At 37.8% G+C, this 21,351-nt stretch overlaps 1 protein-coding gene across 2 annotated transcripts in view; it reads left to right on the plus strand.

Annotated features, from left to right (window-relative positions):
- Arhgap24 (Rho GTPase activating protein 24) overlaps positions 1-6,799 on the plus strand; it is a 462,423-nt gene extending 455,624 nt beyond the window's left edge. For both annotated transcript variants that reach the window (XM_076864253.2, XM_076864254.2), the window contains one exon: positions 5,090-6,799. In XM_076864253.2, the coding sequence (XP_076720368.1) occupies positions 5,090-5,333 (244 nt within the window). In that variant the 3' untranslated portion in view covers positions 5,334-6,799. The remainder of the gene's footprint in view (positions 1-5,089) is intronic.
- Positions 6,800-21,351: the final 14,552 nt, after the last annotated feature.

Consider the following 21,351-nt stretch of genomic DNA (forward strand, 5'->3'; position numbering starts at 1 on the left):
TACTAGTAATATCTGTCTCAGAAGCACCTAGGAAGTCCCTGGCACAGAATTGGTGCTCGACATGTTATCATTAAATATGTGGAGATGTATTAGAAGAGGAGAGGGACCATGAATGAGGAAATGAACCAAGAATAAGGAACCTGCTTTGAAGAAAAGAATGAAGTTAAGGTTAAAAAAAAGATAGGTAAATATTAGGGCTAAAAATAAAGTAAACAGAAATTTAGTTTTCATTCTTTCAATCATTGAATTCTGAGAAAGTATCTTCTGTCAGCTAGGTTTGTTTCAGACTTTAAGGATCGACATGAGCTCAGAGAGGCCACAGGTGTAAGATGTCCTAGGGTTTTGTGGGGTCATTTTCAGTCCTTGACATTTACTCTGAGATTGGAATCCTTGGTGGGATTTTAGAAGAGGTGACATGGACTGTGCTAACACCAGCAAAGGAGTCATAGCCTACGTGGGGTTCAGCTAGATGATTAAGGAAGCAGTTATGCAAAAACTGCTTTATACCAATTTCCATTTTCTCATAAGGTGGTCAACAGAAGTTTGCTTAGTAATTTGCTCAGGGCAGTAGTGGGGGCCAGCTAAGGGGTATTGGCTGCCTGTTCTGTGTTCACGGTGCTCCTGAGTATCTGGTTCTCCACTGAGAGGAGAGCCCAAGACTCACAATAAAACCTTGTGCCAAGGATGTGAACATGACCACACCCAGCATTTTTACCATGGTCATAGAAATTACAAGCTCATTGCTTTCATGTTCTTTCAGTGTCATGTTGGGTAAAGAACACTGAATTACCAAGTCAGGGAAAGAGGGCTGAGGCTCAAGTTAGCCCACCTAGTGTTCCTAGGTTCAATCTGTGTGATTTGGGGGACCTCTTCCTGCATGATGTACTCGATCCTCAAAAATTTATCCTATTTCCACTGCTTTCATGGTACCTTGGTGTCATATGTAACTACAGATTTTGGAGCCACAGAAGCAGGACAGATTTATATATATGGCTTTAATTTATCTTAATATGTTTCTCATCCATTTACCAGTTATCAGACCAAAAGATAACATACTTTCAAAAGTTATGGCAAAGTAAATATAGATAAAAATATTACTCAGGAGACTGAAAAATTATATCATTGGGCAGATAGACATACATATATTATATACACATGTATATAATATATGCATGTATATATATGTATTATATACATATATATACACAGGTATATAATATATAAATTTCTATATATGAATATATATTTATATATATTTGTAAGCTACCCTGAATGGCAATATGATTTGCATTTTTCTGTATAATGCTGGGTGAAAGGAAGTTTAAATAAGAAAAAAGCAGGATCATCATCTTATAAGGTCACTCTTCCTTCTGAATATGGATTTTGAAATTACTGAATCCATAATTCTGAAATGCAGCCAATGCTTGGTAATAAGGTAGAACTTGCACTAGAAAGCTTATCTTTCAAGGGAAAGGATATCACTTTAAACTTTTAATGGGAGCAGGAAACAATGTTATCAATCTAAAGCTTGAGATGTTTGCACTCATTTCTAAGGCTGTTGATGATAAATGTACATTCTGAGATCTGTGGTTCATTTCAGAAAGTTTGATAAAATAATAGAACTTTCCAATAGAGTGGTATTTCAATGGACCATTTCATGACAGCATTCACACCCCCATGACAGTCCACGGAGAGGTCTGCAGGAAGCAGGGGGTGCTACATGCCCAAGCCAAGGCAATAGGAGAAGTTAACTTATTCCTGTTTAAAGTTATACATTTTTCTTTAAATTTCTTTTTACCTCCACCTCATTGTATTGAGGATGGACTTACTGATAGAAGCAGACAGAAATGATAGATATAATATGTAACTTTGTTTAATTATCAATGAGGTAATATGGTTTTTAGTTTTTAAATATCTGAGTTTGGCGTTCCTTCTCCACCCCCTTTTTTTAAAAAAAAAAAAAATTTTAATTATACTTGGACACAATAACTTTGTTTTATTTATTCATTTTTATGTGGTGCTGAGGATCGAACCCAGAGCTTTGCCCATGCTAGGTGAGCATTCTATCACTGAGCCACAATATCAGCCCTCTAACTTTATTTTCTGAGAAAATGTTATATTATAGTCAGAAACATTAAATTTTATGGTATCAACTATTTGATCTAGTAAACATTATTCTCTTACTATTAGGTCGAAATACTGTGTATTACAAATAGATAAAGTCTATTAATCAAACCATTGAAATTGTTTATATTTCCCCTAATTCTTATCAGATAAATCTATAATTTCTGAGAAAGTTACCACAAATTCTCCAAACATTAATCTGGGTTTATCAATCTCCTTATAATTCTATTATATTTTATATAGAATAATTTGAGGCTCTCTTATAAAAATTGAGAATGGTTTGTTTCCCTGTTGAATTGATCCTTTTATTATTAAATAACAGGTGTCTTTTATTATAATAATGCTTTCTATCTGAAAGCCCATTTTTCTAATATTAATATTGCTATCCCATCTTCCCAATGTCTTTTCCATTCTTTAACTCTCAAAATATATGTTTTATTATTTGATCTGTGGACTTGTGTCCCTTTCAATTCTTAAATGTTTTTATTCACCTTTTGTCTATTCCGTCTCCACCATTTTCTGTTTTCTTTCTAGAACTTAATAATAAGGTATGTTGAGTTTTCATAATCTATCTTCCATCTCTGTTAACTTCTGTTTCTTATTTAAATTGTCCTATTTATCAACTCTAAGACATTTTGGTTTTCTCAGATCTCTTTTCTGAATTACTAATTTTCTCATTTGCTCATTCAATTCTGCCACTTCTACAGGTCGCTGAGCAGAGTTTATGTAGTCCCTTTTTTTGCAAGAAAATCTATGTCCTAAACATTCATGAATAACACACATCTTCCTGCCTCTCTTATTTCAGACCTCACCTCCTTGTCCCTGTGCAAAAAAGAAAAACTTAGCCCTGGCCTTGATACAGGGTCAGCACCCCTGTGTACTTCCACTTACTATTCAGTATTTGAGTTTCTTCCATGGTTCTGGTGACTGAGGCATTCTTTTATTTATTTTAACACTGACTCTGCATTTTAAATATCTCATATTTTTTCAGCATTTCTATGTATAATGTATTGGGAGGGATTCCCTCTGTATTCAATTCCTTCCAGGACTCCTTTAAAGTCCTGGAAATTTCATGCAAGTACCTGATATATACAAATGTGTCAACATATTGTTTGTAAGGGTTCACTTTCTTAGTATTTTTTTGAGCTTCTTCCAACATTTTTGGGTCTAAAATACTTTAGAAAGCAAAGATAATATATTGTATGATAACTCTGGGTGGCAACCAGCAGAGTACCAGATTCTTACATTAAAAAAAAATGTGATCATATGCTTAAAATAGTTTCCTCAAGTATGAAAGAGGAGAAATTATTATTTTGAAATTCCAGTTGTTTACAAAGGTAGATTCATTTTAAGTGTTTTTATTATCTGGATGAAATACCCAGAGAACATATTAGGTTTGTTTTTATTTTTTCAAAACAGAAAAGTAATTGAGATTTTAATTTGATTGTTATTAAAATAATCAGATTTTTGCAATCTACACACACGTTCACCTTTTCAATTTCAGTGGTTAGGTAAACTTGAGTGATTCCTATTTGACTTTAGGGGAAATGAAGAAAAAGTCAACTATTACCAAGATACATCTTACATTAAAGAAGTATTTAATACCCCTCTTTTGAACTCTGCATGTCGGTACATGTGCATGTGTGTTTACATATATAAATGTGACTTAAGTCTTATTGGTTATGGATATTAACATAGTCTTTGTTTTTAAAGAAATTACCACTGTGGCTCAGTGGTAGAGAGCTTGTCTAGCACATATGAAGCACTGGGTTGGATCCTTAGCATCACATTTAAAAAATAAATAAATAAATAAAGTTATTGTGTCCATCTTCAACTAAAATACACACACACACGCACATACTTACATATAAATTATTTATCTATTTATGTTTTTTATTTATATATATTTAAATATATGTATATTTAATGGGGAGTATCAGTGATTGAACTCAGGGGCACTCAAATCACTGAGCCACATCTCCAGCCCTATGTTGTATTTTATTTAGAGATAGGGTCTCACTAAAATGCTTAGCACCTTGCTTTTGTTGAGGCTGGCTTTGAACTTGTGATCCTCCTGCCTCTGCCTCCTGAGCCACTGAGAAAAAAATATTTTTTTAAAAAAATAAGTTACCTTAAATTCTATAGTTCTCCAAAATAATACAGCTAGCAATTTATAAGTTGTAATTTACCTGTACCCCAGGATGGACTAACAGTTTGGAAAACCATGAACCCTGGTGGTGGCAGGCTGGCTGCCTGGATGGGATGCATGTTTGCAAAGCCTCCAGTGCTTATTTAAGTGATAGCAATAATGTCATTGTTAGACTTAAGCCCACTTCTAAGAATGAACTTTTCTAGAGCAATTTAAGTCCCATGTAATAAAAGAATAAAAATGGAAGTTAAACTTTTACCTCACTTGGCAGGGTCAGCTGGCTACTTTGATCATTCTCTTGTAACATGTCACTCTGTACACTCTGGAAAAGTCCATTCTTAGAAGTGGATTTAAATCTAACCACGATATTATTGTTATCAGAATTTTCCTTTGACAGAAGGCAAATGTGTTTTTCCTCCTCTTTCCCCTTCCGTTTAGTGAACTAAGTTCACATTTAGTGTCTGGGAAGCCTCCTTCCTTGACCACCTCCTGCTTCTTCCCCGTGAGTGCTACATGACCTGATCCTCTGGTTTCTTTGGGCCAAATTTGGTTCATGTACTGCTAAATGACAACTAAATGCTTCCAGAAGATGCCTTGGGGCCTTATTACAAATGAAATGACAGTAAATCACTTAGCAAATAGTAAAATGAAACCACAAAATAAAGCCTTTTTGATCGTTTGACCTTGTGTCACTGATTTAAAAGGCCTCCTAATTTCGTAAGCACTGTAGACACAGAGGTAAGAACATTTGAATCCCTCTTGCATTTCAAGTGAATAAATTGCTTTATTCTTTTTCCCTCTTTCTATCCTCTGTAGCTTAGAACAGCGAAATTTGTCTTTGGAAACAGAAATGATGAGTCTCCACGATGAACTGGATCAAGAAAGGAAAAAGTTCACAATGATAGAAATCAAAATGCGAAATGCTGAGCGTGCAAAAGAAGATGCCGAGAAAAGAAATGACATGCTACAGAAGGAAATGGAGCAGTTTTTTTCCACCTTTGGAGAGCTGACAGTGGAACCCAGGAGAACCGAGAGAGGAAACACAATATGGATCCAGTGAGCCTGCCTTCTCTGCTGTCTCTGATGGCTCTTGGAAGAACTCTGGGGATTCTGGTGGGAAACAATATGGGATCAGGTGGCTGGTCACCTGGCTGTACAGAGATCTCACTGGTGAAGGAATATCATTTACAGTCATTAACTACCCATATCTGCAATGTGTACCAAAGTTATATCATGCCCCATCATGCTACTGTCAAGTGTTCAACTGGATATGTGTATATAGAGTAGTTTTTAAAAACTAAACTAAAAATAAGAAGCATATCTCAAGAATTATTTTATTGTAAGTCTCCTCTATAAATGTTAAATCGATATGTGTTGCAATTTAGCTTGCTTTCAAGCTTCACCCCTTGCACTTAACATAAGCTATTTTTGGCATTGTGTTATCATCTGCTTATTTTATAGATCAATATTTTTATTTCCCCTTTTGTTGAGGAAATGAAGATAAGAAGAAGTATAAATATATACAAAATATATAAGATGAGTTATTAAAAGCGAAAGAATACTTTGTGGCTGTGCTGTTTGTGCCAATAGACCTCGCCATGACCAAAACTAGAAATGTAAATAGTTTTATAAAGTACATTAGAATCACCAGATACCTTTGAACTGCTCTTTAAATTCTTCTCTTGGATCAGCTCAGATTTACTTTGTGAGATAATCTGACACAGATAATTAGTGAGATAACTTTGAGGTTGTGTAAGAAAGTCCCTTTCTCAATACCCCTGTCTACCTTGCCAGATTCACAGATGGCAATGTCTCCCATGCAAGATGCATCTTAAGGAGGAAAATTGGTGAAGAATATCATTTAACCATTCATGCCTCAAATTGCTCTGTCCTCTTGAACTGAGTTTCTGTAACTGCTGGATGGTTTTTGGAGACATTCTTCCTGCTATTTGGAAGTTAGGAAATGATGTTTCTAACCCATGCCCCACTTGAATACCTATACCATGTATGAGACTGCTTTCCTGTTTTCCAGAGATTGCACTTTGAATGACAGAAATGAAGTGGTATCACTGGTGTCCTCAGTGAAACCACTACAGTATGCATCATCTAGTGACATATTTCTTTCACTCAGGCTCTTGTCATCTGGGAGTCTCTCCTCACCACAGATGGTGACGGCAGTTTGCAGCAAGATGGTGGGAGAAGAGGACCAGGAGGAGTTGGGGGGAAAAGTTTGGAAGAAGCAAACTATTTTGCTTCTAATTTCAACAATATCATTTTTTCTATATTGAAGACATATTTACTCAATAATTTTAAAACATGAATGATTAAAGTCCAATTTGACAAATATGTGAACATCAGAAATGTTAACTTTCTAGAAAAACTCAGAGTTTTCTGAAGCTGTTCTTTTGGAAAGATAATTCTTCACACACCAGTCCGTCAATGATTTGGGGAAACCAAGTAAATAAATCTCACACTAGAGCACAAAGTCAGAAAGGCATAATCGAAAATAAAGACTACTTGAGTTTATGGGATTTGTGGTTTTGGAGATTGAATGTGTTTTTATTTGTTTTCAAGGAGTGTGGTCTTTATAGCATTCATTCTTGACAATGTTCTGCTTTTATTTACCTCTCCCCACTGAGCAAGCTTATGTGATCTTTCAGTATCAAGCAGCGACTATATAGCAATATATACTTCTTTATCTTGACTTACCTTTTATCTGTCTTCTCAATTAGGAAACTAGCTACAGCTGTTACAAGGCTGGAGCAGCTGAGGTGGCGCAAAGGGCCCCTTTCAAACCCTGGTTCTTGAGATCAAGCCAGAAAGATTTCAGACATGTCACTCAGAGTGTGTTAGAGGAGATAGGAAAGGGGAAAGGGGAAACTCTCAAGAACAGAAGGGGTCCTCTCAGAAAGGAGAACGCCAGTGTGCTTTTTTTCCTTCAGTTTTAGTAAGGGTCTCAGGAAAGTTTCAGAGAGTTCTGCCCAGATTCACCTCTTGACTTTTGACTGACAGCAGGATGACATCAGATTTTCAAGCCCCCACTGCCATGACAACTCTAGGTCACGTTGGTCAGTGCTGACCCATTCTAATTGAGCCTGTTCTTACAGATTTTATGGATGGGGTAATTATCCTTATCTTCCTGAGTTTCGGAATTTGGTCAGTGTAAGGGTCACAAAATTCTTCCCCCATCCCTCCTGCCACTTCAGGGAAACTTGTGTTCTTAACATTAATGTTTGGGCATGTTAGGCCTGCGTATCTCCTGCAGACAGGAAGTCATTTGCTGAGGATGTAACATGTCCTGTGAACTTAAGCCAGGCAGGGCCACAGGCAAATGGCTTTTCTTTTTTTTTAAGTGAAAGCATGTGGGGGCAGCCCAGTGAGCCCATTTTATAAATTTTTTTTCATGTTCCCACCATTCACATATGTCTATTCCATACCACTACTTGGATGTCCAAATTCAGATTCAAAGTGGGCAAAATCAATCTCAGTAATTCTCTCCCCAACCCCCAGCCTTTTTTTTTTTCATCTTTCTCCATTCCCTGTCTTGTCTAATGAAAATCTTGAATTCATCCAAAAAGTTATATGACGCAATAGTTAAAATCAAAGGTTTTGCAATCAAACTGCCTGGGTTCGAGTAGTCTGCAATTTCCCCGTTGTTATTGAACCTTCCATGCAAATTGTTTTCCCTCTGTGTAACTGGAATAATGAAAATATCACTCCTCTAGACCTGCTCTATGATTTTAACTCGATAGGTTATGTCAGACTGATCACAGCAGCTAGCATACAGGAAGGACTTGTTCTTCTTTTGTCAGTCTGCAGTTTACTCACCAGGTTGTCTGTTTCTTTGGTCAGTTTCCCTCATCTTTTGATGAGAGCTTCTTACCCAGAGCATCTACCCTTTATTATCGTTATTTGCAGGTTGCCTTTCTAACTCACCCATCTGAACATAGTTTGACTTTTCTAATGAACTTTGATGACTTTCCCTAGACCAAGACAAAGTCCTTCACATAAAATTGCTCTGACTTCCAGTTTCGTTTATAATTTCCTACCACTTCCTGTTACACTTGTCATACCAGTTGACACCTCTGGAACTTCCCACCTGCCTTTTCTGTTTCCTTATCTGTCTTCCTTATCTCCTGCACAGTCAGGTCATCTGGTAAGAGCCAAATCATTGTTAGTTCTCTATGAAGCTTCCGAGAATCTAAAAGCAGAGTAAATTTACTTTTGTGCTCCCAATTTGTAGCTATTTCTTTTAGAATCTCCTATAGCTTGTTATTTTTGTTGCCAAATAAGAAACATTTCAGGAGGCAGCAAGGTACAGTGGAAATAGCAGGCAATTGAGACCTAGATAAGCATTTCACCAGGCTTTGTGCAGTTCAGCAAGGACAAGTCACTGAACTTCTTTGAGTCTGTTTTCTGGCCTGTGAAGTGGAAATCACTTCTACAAAGGGGCATTGTTATTCCTAAGGGGAGTAGGTAATAGGCCTATTCTAGTACCTGCTGGTTCACTCAATTGATAGCTCTATCCATAACTGTATCTTCTAAAAGAACCAGAATTGCATCTTATTGATCTTTAATCCCCACCCCTTCTTTTTTGGCAAATGAAGTGCCAAGGCAAAGCATTACTAATGATTTTTGGAAATAACACAAAATCATCTTCCTGGTTTTCAATCTTTGATTTATGAGGGATGCTTTCATTAATTTTATTGATCTCCATGACAATGGCCATGAGCAGCATGTCCATCTGGTTCTATTAATTCAGCTAAAAGCCTTGAAATTATCAACTGCAAAATGACATAAGAGTAATTTTTGAGATGAGTTAAGGATACACAGTAGTTGTCATGAAGGGTTTATTTGCTATATCCTGTTTATACTACTTGGATGTCCTAATTCAGATTCTTTGAAACTATGTAACTAAAAGGATTCTAGATTACAAACTCAAGAGAAAGGTTTTGCTTCCATGTTGGTCCTACTATGTTATCTTCACTTGTCAAACTAAATGGCTGGGTATCTTTTGTAGAGTATTGAAAATATAATTGTCTATGCGACATCAGGCCAACTGGAACATGGACTTTGTATGTTACATATCATGAAATTATGAAAAACTCTTGACTAGAATTTAAATAAAGTCAGTCTTATTTATTCACTAGCTGGGGCTTCCTTCAAAAAACAAAACAAAACAAAAAAAACAAAATAAAAACCAAAAAAACCTAGATCATTCCCAGGTAGGACAGTGTACACCACAGATATAATAATGTGGCCTTTGAAATTCAGGCTAGCTTTACAGAATGCAATCTCAGCCACAAAGCCCAGACTTCCCTATCTAGCAGAGTTGCACCCAAATTTGAGTAACTACATAGAGAAGGACATGCATGCGAATTTGGAATTAGAGTCCTAGGTTCAAACCCCAGCTCTGCACTTGACAGCTGTACAGACTTTACACAAGTTATATAATACTTATAAACCTGAATTTGGTTGCTTTGAAAGTAGAGATAACATTCGCGCCTCCCTTATCAAATTTCTGTGAGGAAGAAGTGTGACCCATGAAGTTCTTATCACAGGGCCTTGCACATAGAAAGTGCTTAATAATAAACAGTTATTGGGCCTCAAAATATTCTTAGTGCAAAAGCATTCCAGCTCCTAGAGAACAGAGTAGGGTTCTGCTTCAGTAATTTGTCATAATCAGCAGCAACAAGAGTATTGTATTCACCAGCAAAGGATATAATTATATCCTGGTCCCAGGGTCTCTAATCTTATCTATTCCCAAATAAGCTTCCACAGGTTGATGGCAAGGAAAGAACAACCAAAGCACACTTTCAGCCCTGAGATGAAATAATCACATCATGCTCGAGGATAATGTCTGAGAAATTACCTGCAACTGTCCTTCATCAACTGTCCAGGTCCATGCTGAAGATGGTGTTGGTTGTTAAAGGTTCTAAGTAAAATAGAATGGAAGTGTCTAAGGATATGCATTGGTGAATGGAAAGGTGCCCTGGGATACCTGATCTCCAATGAATATATGATGATATATGAGAAAGGTAAGTAAGAGGTCACAGAGGTGAAGCTATGAAAGACACTGCAGAGCTTGAGACATGACATGAAGGAGGAACCCGAAGTCATCAGCCAGGGTGGCAGTTTCTGTGAGGGGCTTTCCTAGCCCATGCAACCCTGGGGAGCCTTTGCAATGAAATAGAAATGGCCTATCAAGTCTGTGATGTAGGGATGTCAGGGTGTATCTCACTTCATCAACAGCATACCCTGAGATCCAGAAAGAGCCTTAGGAACAGGGCGGCTTCTTTGCTCTGATTAAAGAAAGCAGCAGAGCAGGAAATGTTTTGCCTTGTTTGAACTCACAAACCAGAGGAAAAGAGGACTGGCTGAGTGGCTCCCACAGGTCTATTTCATTATTCTCTTTATGGTCCTCTTAATTGCACAAGAGGGGAATGAGTTGAGATTTAGAGCTGCCCAGCTTAAAGGCCACTTCCCGAGAAGTGGCTTGGAAAACGAATAGTTCCCTAGGCAGCTGATACCCAGGGAACCTTCTGTAGATCTTAAGCAGAAAGTGTAGCTAGTGGAAAGTATATTTTCTATGACTCAGGTCCAGGACTAAATGATACAATTTTTTTTTTGTAGTACTGTGGGATTGTACCCAGGGCTACACACATGCTAGGCAAATGCTTTATCACTGTATGAATCCTAAGCTTTATTTTTTTTAACTTATTTTGAGACAGGGTCTCACCAAGTTGCTGAGGTTGATCTCCAAGTTACGATTCTCCTATCCTGAATGGCTGGGATTATAGGTGTAATATAATCCACTGAACTCAATATACTATTTATTTTAAACCATATCTAGTGGCTACCCATATGGCCCCTTAAGAGCTAAGCCCAGGTGACCATTTCATACAACAAAGTTTACCTTTCTTAGGAAGAATATCAGGAGAATATGGACTTGTTAGAATGGAGAACCAAATGGACACCATTTTCTTTGAGTGTGCCTCTGACCTCTCAGGAAAGCTCTGAGCATCCTACCTGTCCTTGTGAACTTGTCATGTCCATCTCATCCCTCTCTTCTCAAAATACCCATTTCCTGCCACCTCACAATTGACTAATGATGAATCACAACAAAGGGATCTCCAGGTGCCATGATTTATGTGTTCCCTCCAAAACTCATGTTGAAATTTAATTACCATTGTGGTGGTGTTGGAGGTGGATGCTTGATGAGAAAATTAGGTCATGAAGAAAGTTTAACTCCTGGACTTAAAGTTTACCTCCTGGAATGGGTCTACTCTCAAGTTGGTAAGTAAGTTCTGCTCAGGTAGCACTAGATGAGTTACTGTGAGGGCAGGTTGATATAAAGTGAGGTTGTGTTTTCTCTCTTCCACACACACCTACTTGCAAGCTCTTCCAATGTCCACCATATTTACAAAGTAGTACCTGGCCCTAACCAGATATGTTGCCTGATCATGTACTTCGCAGCTTCCAGAACCATGAGTCTTAATAAACCTTTATTTTATTTTTTTTAATTAACAAGTATTAGGTATTCTAATGTAGCAAAAAGAAAGGAACCAATACACCAGGGTTCTCACGTTCTCTCCCTGATGCCTGTTGCTACACTCCCATGTCATTCTCCGTCATCTGTATGCTTATCTCCCTATTGCTCAGTGTCTTCTCTCATTTACTCTAACCTCTTATCCCTTCTCCACTCCTCAGACCTTTCCATTTTACCTTCTATGTCTGTATTATACAGCTGTCATTGTCCTTCCCTAAATCCTTTTCTCTGAGACATGGTCAGCCCTTGAAGAAAACACTTCCCTTATAGCCTGTTAGGTGCAGGACAGGCTGAATAAGTTGTCTGCAGGGCATGCCAAATAAAGTTAGCTGCAGGATGACCTGGCCACTCAAACCCTCTGTCTGGTTCTTTATCACCTGTTTGCTTCAAGCCCAAATGCCCAAGCCCCCGCTCAAGGCTGAACTCTTCACACCCCACCACAAGGCGGAACACTTAACTCCCTTTGTGCCAACAAGGCAGCTTGCAGACCCAAAGACCCCATTAGATTTGGGCTATAAAAACTCCCTCCTGCCTGGCCCCTCTCTCTCTTGCTCTCTTGCTCTTACTCTCTCTGTCTCTCTCTCTTGCTCTCGCTCTACCTCTCTTGCTCTCCCTCTCCCTCTCCCTCTCTCCTCTCTCTGCTCCCCCCCTTTTCTTCTCTCTTTCCTCACTCTTTTTTTTTCTCCTCTGTTGCATTGCTGCAGTAAAGATCTCTTGGTAGCTCCAAGTGTTGTGGTCACTTTCCTTTCACAGCCCTCTCCAGTGGTCTCTTTACCCACATCCTGCATACCACGCCCTTCCAAACCTTGGAAGCTGCTCTAGTCTCTACTTTTTCTTATCATTTATTGAATATCTTAGCTCCTAACCAATGGTTTCTCCTATCTCTCCTCCTTCTCCATCCACCAACTTGGCCACTGATGTCAAAAAAATCTCACTCCTCCCTGTCTGGATCTGGGGCTGTACTTCACACCTCATGCTACTCACACCTGCACCATCCCTAAGACTTCATTGCAAACATCCCATTCTGATAATCACTGCTCTTTCTAGGCCACTTCCCTTCAGCACTGTCCCTTTAAATTTTCTCAGATACTGCCCCAAGTATGTCTTATCCATTGACTTTGCTAAGATTTCACTAGCTTTCATCCTATGGTGTCCTTTCTTCCTTCTTTGACCAGCTTAGCTCCTGTGGTTCCTTATATCACTTATCCCACTCTCAATTCCCTTTCTCATATCCCCAGCACTGTAGTACCCATTTGAAAAAAAAATACATCTCAAGCTAAATTTGATTTCTGCTTATTCCTAACCTGCATCTAAGAAATTAAACGTGACTGAAGAGGACCATGTTGTCTTTCTCACATTGCAATTATGTAACCACAACTGACATGGCTCACCACTGTCCAGAAACCTGTCTTCACAGCTTCCCAGGTCAATTTCACACTTTTCCAACTTCTAAAACCCTTCCCCTCCTTACTCACAACAGGCAACTTTGCTTCTGCCTTCCCTGAATTTCTCCTGTGCATGCCACCTTTCCTCCGGCTACAGCTACCTGTTGTAAGCAGCACTACTCCTCTGTTTACATTCCAGAGCCCAACTCTCAAGCATATTGCACCATCAAATAAAAGCCTTTTCTCTTTTACACTATCAAGATTATTCTTTCTCTATTAGTTTCATCAACATATTCCCGTGCTGTAATTTTTGAAAACCCTCTCATCATCCCAACTATGCCAGTTGCCCATTCTTTCATTTTTCAAATGCCTTCTTTACATCGCTTCCAGGACAGCACACTTTCCAGGTATTCTCCTACCTCACAGACATCCCCTGTTTCTGATGTGGGAGGCATCTTCATCTTCCATCTCTTCCTCAGCGGCCCTTGGTGCCCTAGTGGTTTCATACAGACTCATAGTTTTTAATACCATTTACAAGCTGATTACTCTCAGATTCATATTTCAGCCCAACTTCTTGGACTGGAGCCTAGCAGAAACCCCTTCTATTTATATGGATATCTAATTAGCAACTAAAATTCCAAAAGCAAATATGATTTTCATCCCAAATATGCCACTAACCTACTGTTCTACAACTTATTACACCTTCATTTATCTCATGGTTTAGATAAAAATAATCTAGGCTTTTCTCTGGTTTCTCTCTCTTTCTCTTTTTCATACCACCATATCAATCCATCAGCAAATCTTGTCGGCTCTGCCTTTACAATATATCCGTACTTACATCCTGACTTAATCCTTCTCAGATCATTTACTTCCTAGTCTAGGCTCCTTCAGGTCTTTCTGAATTTCTGTTATATCCTATGATAATTGGATTGTTTTTGGTCTTATCTTCTTCCTATACTTCTATTTAGGATCTAAAGGAATAGTTATAATAAGAAAATTCGGGCGTATTGTTTCCTTGTTCAAATCTAACCATATTTCCATTTGGAAATTCCCAAGATCTGGTTATGCTCTGCATCCTGCCTACTGCTCCAATTTCATTTGCTCTTCCACTTTTTCTTGTCCCTTCTGCTTGATCTGCAGCACACTCTGCTGTTCTCTGTATTATGCTTTTTCTACAAGCCAGCTCTTACTCCAGGACCCTCACTTACCCTTTGAAATAGTCTTCCTAGGATGCTGATATGCTGTTCCCTCACTTTATTCAGATCTATGAGTAAATGTCACCTCCTTCAAAAGGCATGCCCTGACCATCTTGTCGACAATAGCATCTCTTTTTCACCCTTTACCCTTTTAACCTACTTCCAGTTCTTATCACTTACTTCTATCTTACTCCTACAATAGAATGTAGATTCAGAAGTCTGGGGATGCTGAACTCATCACTGTGGTGTGTACCTAGAATGGTTCTTAGAAGATTGAAGCATTCAATAAACATCTGTGGCATGAATCAATGAATGATTTTTTAGGATTCACTGTTAAATTTGTGGTTCAGATGTTCAGGGATGTTCTGAGTTGAATCTTTTATAGAAAATAATAAATGATTGCATGATACCTTAAGTTATTTCAGGACTCCAACAGTCACCCATAGGCTAAACAAATTTCAGAGATTTGGCTTTAGTGTATCTATTCACTGAAGAGATGCCAGTACCCCTGGTGATTTTGTTTGTTGATGTGGATATTGATTGATGCCAGCAGTATGAGCCTCAAGCTCAGCATCCAAACCCCATAGGAAACGTGTTAAAGCAAATCTTTTGCACTGCAGACAAACACACATACTGTTCTTTATATAAGTTGTAAAACTGATTTCATCTCCCATAATATAATAGAAAATACCAAAATTCTCTTAAGCTGATTCATTAAGTGTACTTAGATACAATTAGACAAAATGAGAACATTGGAAGAAGCAGATTTGCTGTTTCATTGCTTAAAGCATACAGTAAAAATGGATTCATTCAAGTAATACCACTAATTTAAACACTATTATTTAAGAAAGCAAATGATATAAAGATATTTTGCTCTCATCACTTATTTTTAAATACATATATTTCTTAACTCTGAATTTTTGAAGATAAGGACCACACATTTTGTCTCCTACACAAAGGTACACAAAGGTGTTCAATAAATGTCTTTGGAGTGAAATAATAAACTGTTTTAAAATATAGCTCAGAAATTAGACTAGAAATTCAGAATGGTGTTCCTAGAGCTTGCTTAGAGCCAATTTTGTAATATATTAACATTAAGGAAGAGGTGATTGAATTTTGCAAATCTTCCTCTTATAAAAGAAATATTCTAATACTATTAGTTCTTTTTGCCTGTGTAAAATACCATTATTTGCATTATAAAATTTTATTTTGTATAATTGTTCTAGACAGTATTTTTGCCAACACTGATTTAAAAGTGTAAATGGAAGACAGATTATATTTGAGATGGTCTTGCAGGCAGTGTGGAGGGTTTATAACATGGATAGTGTTTGTGCCTGCTTTTGAGTTGCAAACAATATGAGCCATTGGTTTAACTGAAAGAGTCCAGGCAAGGTAAAATGAAGAACAATATCAGAAACTCATTGATGAGGAAGTGAAAATTATCACTTCCATGGAGTGAAGCTTGAATCCTCTAAGTTGCCTTTTAGACTTCTTTTTATGTTGGTTTTATTGAACAGGAAAAATGTGTCTTTAAAGACAGAAATATTTGACATAAAGGTAATAGAAAATTTTAAAAGGGCATTTGATTCTTTTCCACAGGTTATCACATTTCATGTGTCCCAGAAATGTAAATCTCTAGAGCACGTTTTCAGCAACATATTTAAATTGATCTAAATTGTTGAGCTGAGGGAATTCAGTCTGGTACCAAGACTGAAGACTTTCAAGGTAGGGTGGCTCTAGACAAGAGGTGACCAGAGGTGACGGACCCTTTTGTATGCTTGATTGTTTGCAAATGTCTTCCAGGCATGCCTTTCAAAACTCTTGCAGAAAAGGAAGATTACATGTACAAAAACCATCTTGGTGAATCTGTAATATGAGAAATCTCTACCTTGGCTATAACTAGGGCAGCTACTGAAGAAATAAACTCATCCTTTTAGGTTCATTGTTCTATACATTGCTTCAAAAAAGTAATGCCCAATAGCCCCACTTCTTGTACTTGCAAACCTGGTCAAAATTACCAAATATTTGGTAATCTTTTATGGTACCTGGAACATACCATTAACTCCTTCTGACTCCATATGCAATCATCCTGTGGAATACAATTTCCCTTCTTATTCTTGTGGTACCTATGCTTCATCACTTTTAGATTCATTTTTTAAGAAAGCAAGGATTTGTGAAGGAAAGTAGGACAGGAGCTATTCCAGAGGTACTGAAAGGTTGTCGGTTTCTATTTTTTCTCAAATAAATAAAAGAATAAGCATGATAACCCCAAAGAATAGGTATGTTATTCTTCCAGGCTTTGTAATAATTGATTTGTTAATAAAACATATTGTTTATAGAAATAGAAGGGCCCCTCCTCAATATTAAGACACTGCCTGGTAAACTAAACAAGATCAGTGGCTTCCTTCTTCATCCAGCAACAAAATCACATTTTTTAATTCACCAAAGAGTTTGAGATATTAAAGTTGGCTACCATGTAGACACAGAGAAATCTCTTGGATAATATTTAAATGATTAGAATTTCTGATAATTAACCTAGGAAATTTAATCCTGCTCTTCTTACTCAATGCTCCCAGAACATGACCTGTTTTTATTTTGCTGATTTTCTACTTTAAAGAAAATTTACTAAATTGTAGATATACAACTAGTATTAAATGACAGAAATGAAGTTATTTTTAGAAGACGCCAATCTCAAATGAAAACACAGCATTCTATGGTTGTATTCATAGTACACACTCTTGACCCACGGTGAGAAATTAGTCCATTGCTCAATTCTTATTTATTCCCTGGTGCAATCAGACCACACTACAAGCTTCTTTCACCAGGGGTCAAAATGAAATGATGAGCGACCCGTCAGAGTTACTGTCTGTACACAAAACCCACGGCAACAATCACAATAACCATTGTTAACAGGCAAACTCCAACAAAGTCTGGGTTTGGATTTGGTTTTATGTTAATAGAATCAGATTTTCTTCAGTTTTAATAATCCATATGAAACAGAAACACAATATATTGATCAGTAATCCCTATGAAGAGTCAAAAGAAGTCAAAGTTCTCCTCTAGTCCAAAGACAATTTAAAGGAAAAATTAGAAATGAAAAAATGTGAGAAAGAACACAGAAATGACTTGAATGATTTCAAATCCCTATTAGACATCACCAAGATTGCATTTTATCCATCTGGCTGCTTGACTTCAGTTCTCACCTCTAATACCTTGCAAAAAAAACTGGACCTGTATGGTTCTGACTTCCAGGGTTGACCTAAAACTGTAAGAGTGTGTGTGAGAATGTGTGTGCATATGTGTGTGCTTTAAGTACATTTTATAAACACGGACACAGGACAATTCTCATCATTGGTAATCGTCTTTGGAGTCCAATCATGCAGAATAACAGGCAGGTGCAAGTTAAATCTCATTGCAAGATGGACATGGCAAGGTGAACAGATAATGCTAGATAAGGGCTGGGAGTTTTGTTTCTATTAGGATATACTGGCCATCAGTCCCACATAATCAAAAGGTAGATATACAGGAGTCCAAACATAAAGAGAGGCTTCCATTTCCATTTGAATGACCAAAGAAATGGGTTGAAGTGAACAGTTAAAGAACTAAGTGCAAAAAAAAAAAAAAATGGAGGGTGTCGGGGGGAGGGTGGGGGAGAGAGGGGAAGTGGAGAGGGAGAGGGAGAAATCAAATTGTGTATTGTAATCACAAGGAAAATAACTAATTTAACTATTTACATTGTAACATTTTTATTGTTTTTACATAAAGGAGTTTCCTGGTTGGTTTAATAATATCTGTATAAAATGTTGAATTCTTACAATTAAAATGTGGGTGGAGGACTGATTGGAGAGGGGGATTACTCTTCAAACCCAAAGAGGAGGGGATAAAAATTCCTAGAGCAAATTTACTCCTCTGAGCTGCAGAAGACCTTTTTTCCAGCAAAACTAGTTGACAGCAGTCTTGTATAACATAAAGTTTTTAAGATGTAGATTGTCATATGTTAAGAGAATTGAACAGAAATAGATTTTTTGTGTGTCTCAGGTTATACAATGAATATTTAAATTTTTAGACATCCATTTTATTGTTCTTTCCCCTGACAGGTCACAAAACGATTCTCATTTGTGATTCTCATTTGTTTCATTGTGCCTTTTGCCAAGACTAATTTTCTAATTTTCCAGTCAGCTGTTATCAGCATCTTTAGAATAATATTTTTTTCTGAAAATGACAACAGATTGAGAGAAAGTGTCCAGCTTCTTAGCCAGCTTTGTTGATTAAATAGCCTCCTCTAATTGGTGGAAATTGACCTGGGCCACCACAAAGCTCAGACATTAGATTCTTTTTTTTTTTTTTTTTGATGGTGAAATCTTAGTTTTAGCTTTTATTTCACAATAAGAAATTTTGTTGTAAGGTTAATGTATCCCTTTGTAAAACTGAGCATACTGAGCCCCCAAACACATATAAAAATAGCAAAGACATGTCTAAATTGGTGGTGATTTAGTTAAACTCTCACAATTTAATTCTTTCTACAGATGGGTACCAGCCATCCCTTCTGCAGAACACCACATAATATTTTATTAAGAATTACTGTGAAACCAATTGCCTAGAGAGGAGACAGAAGGTTAGATGCCTCAGAGTACCAACTTCCTGTTCCAAAATGAGCCCCCACCATAAGCAGGATCTCCACTTTTTGTAGAAATATAGTTCAGGTGACTTGACGCTTTCCTGCCCAAAAGGTAAGACCATCTATCTTTTGGGGATAACAGGTAACTACATAGCAAATATTTGGTGCTTTTTCTATTTTGAAGAAAAGAAAACAATGCAGAACATAATATATTCTGTGAATTTGACCATAACATGACTATCTTTTAAAGATATCATAACGAAGGGGACCTAAGACAGGAAGGAGTGGGGGCTTTTAAAGTGGTGATTCTCTTTGTTGTCCCATCTGCTCTCATCTATCTTGCTTTGGTCACCTAGTAAAATTAATCCCACAAGAAGTCCAGAGGCCAAAACCTTACCTCTATTTGTAAATGCTGCTTAAATCCAAGTTTCTTGGCAATAACAGATCTATCACTAAGGTAACCAGAGCCAAGACCCATTGAAGGAACTGGAGATCAAAGACTAGTGGAGCTTAGGGAAGGCTACAATAGCAAGGGTGGGGAAATGTCTAGCTCTTGACAGATTTGGTCTGCGTGAATAAAAGAAACAAAATCCCATTGCTTGTGCAAAATGAAAGATAACCTTTCTGGGGCTGGGGCTGGAGCTGGGGCTAGGGCTGGGGCTCAATGGTAAAGCACTTGCCTAGCGTGTGCGAGGCCCTGGGTTCGATCCTCAGCACCACATAAAAAATAAATAAATAAAATAAAGGTATTGTGTCCATCTACCAAATATATATATATAGATAGATAGATAGATAGATAGATAGATAGATAGATAGATAACTTTCCTGTCAAGATCTTTGAGGATGCTGCTGGAGATCTCCCTGTGTGTCTAGTGTCATCTGTGACTGATGAAATTCCCCTCCAGAGTTGTGTCTTTCAAGCAGCTGTCTGCTCTCTGCACTTAATCCCATGTGGTATAAAGTGTGTGTGGAGGGGGGGCGGGGTGAGGCCACAGATATATCAAGGACAAAATACAGAGGAAGAGGAGAAGTAGAGAGTATGGATACAAATAAAATAAGTTTAAAAGAAAGGAATTCAACAGAAAGAAAAGTAACAGAGCTCATATGAAGGAGGGGGCATTAAAAAAAAAAACCCAGGTTATCTGAAATATTAACCAAAAAGAATGGTAGCAAGATAGAGTGAGACATTCTTATTCCAGGGGATAAGCTGCGCAATCTAATGATGTTCTCTCCATTTTAAACAAATTGCCCCTTACAAGGAATCCTAGTGTGTGAAGCAATCCCACAAAGGAAGCACAGCTCACGTGGTGGTGGTGGTGGTGGTGGTGGTAGTGGTGGGTGCAGGTCCCTAGGGACTCTATTGCTTGAAAAGAGACAGCTTCTCTGTTATTGTATTAAGGCAGTTTGCAGAGTAATGGCATTCTCCTTCGCTCTGTTTCTGTGGGGCTTCCATTTGCCAGTCATATCACACTCACCAACCATCCATTTCATGTGTTTCACTTCTTTTTCAGGTGAAATATCACCACATTGGTGAGCACCAAAATGGCCAGAGTGCAAATAACTGTGATGGTACTTCACCAAAGTGAAAAAAGAAGGGAAGCCTGTGCCTCGTCCCTATTATTGCTGAGAAGTCACACTGGTATTGCCGAGTATATAACCAAGAGGTTTCACAGTGCCTCCATCGGTGCTCGGAAAAGCACTTCCATTTAATTGAAACTAAACTCAGATGATTTTGCTAAACATCGACATTAATGCTTCATGGCTTTGAGACAAACTCATATTGCTAACACCATTTAGCTGCAGTAACTTGGGGCAGTTATTGCTCTCACATCTACTGCAGTACAAATTTCTGATTATCAGCCCTTCTTGGATTGTTCAAACTTACGAAAATAAATAAATAAACATGAAACATCAGTCATATAAAGAAGTCAGGGAACCTCCTGAGAAATAGCAATGTCTCTGGAGATGTTTTCAAATGCTAATCTAAGGATCACCCTGTGCTTTGGGGATTTTATTTTAACTAGTTAATTGTATTTTTCTTCCAGAAGAGGAAAGCAGTATTTCTTCTCAAAATAAAACCTTGGCAGGATATGAATCTGGGAAGCAGTCCACAAATAGAAAACTCAACATACAATCTGAAAGGAGTCTGGGTGGGCTTGTGTTCTGCTAAGTAAGTCACAGGGAGGCAATTCCACTTTGTTTCTGGGAAGGATTCTTGCCTCCCCACCTGCCACTCTCCTACAGCCTCCTGTCATGACATGTAATCTAGAAATGACAATGGGGGTCTACTCTTTAAAATATGGACAGTGGTGCCCCCTAGCACCTGGGCA

The sequence above is a fragment of the Callospermophilus lateralis genome, chromosome 8 (assembly GCF_048772815.1).
Source record: "Callospermophilus lateralis isolate mCalLat2 chromosome 8, mCalLat2.hap1, whole genome shotgun sequence".
Taxonomy (NCBI): Eukaryota; Metazoa; Chordata; class Mammalia; order Rodentia; family Sciuridae; genus Callospermophilus; species Callospermophilus lateralis.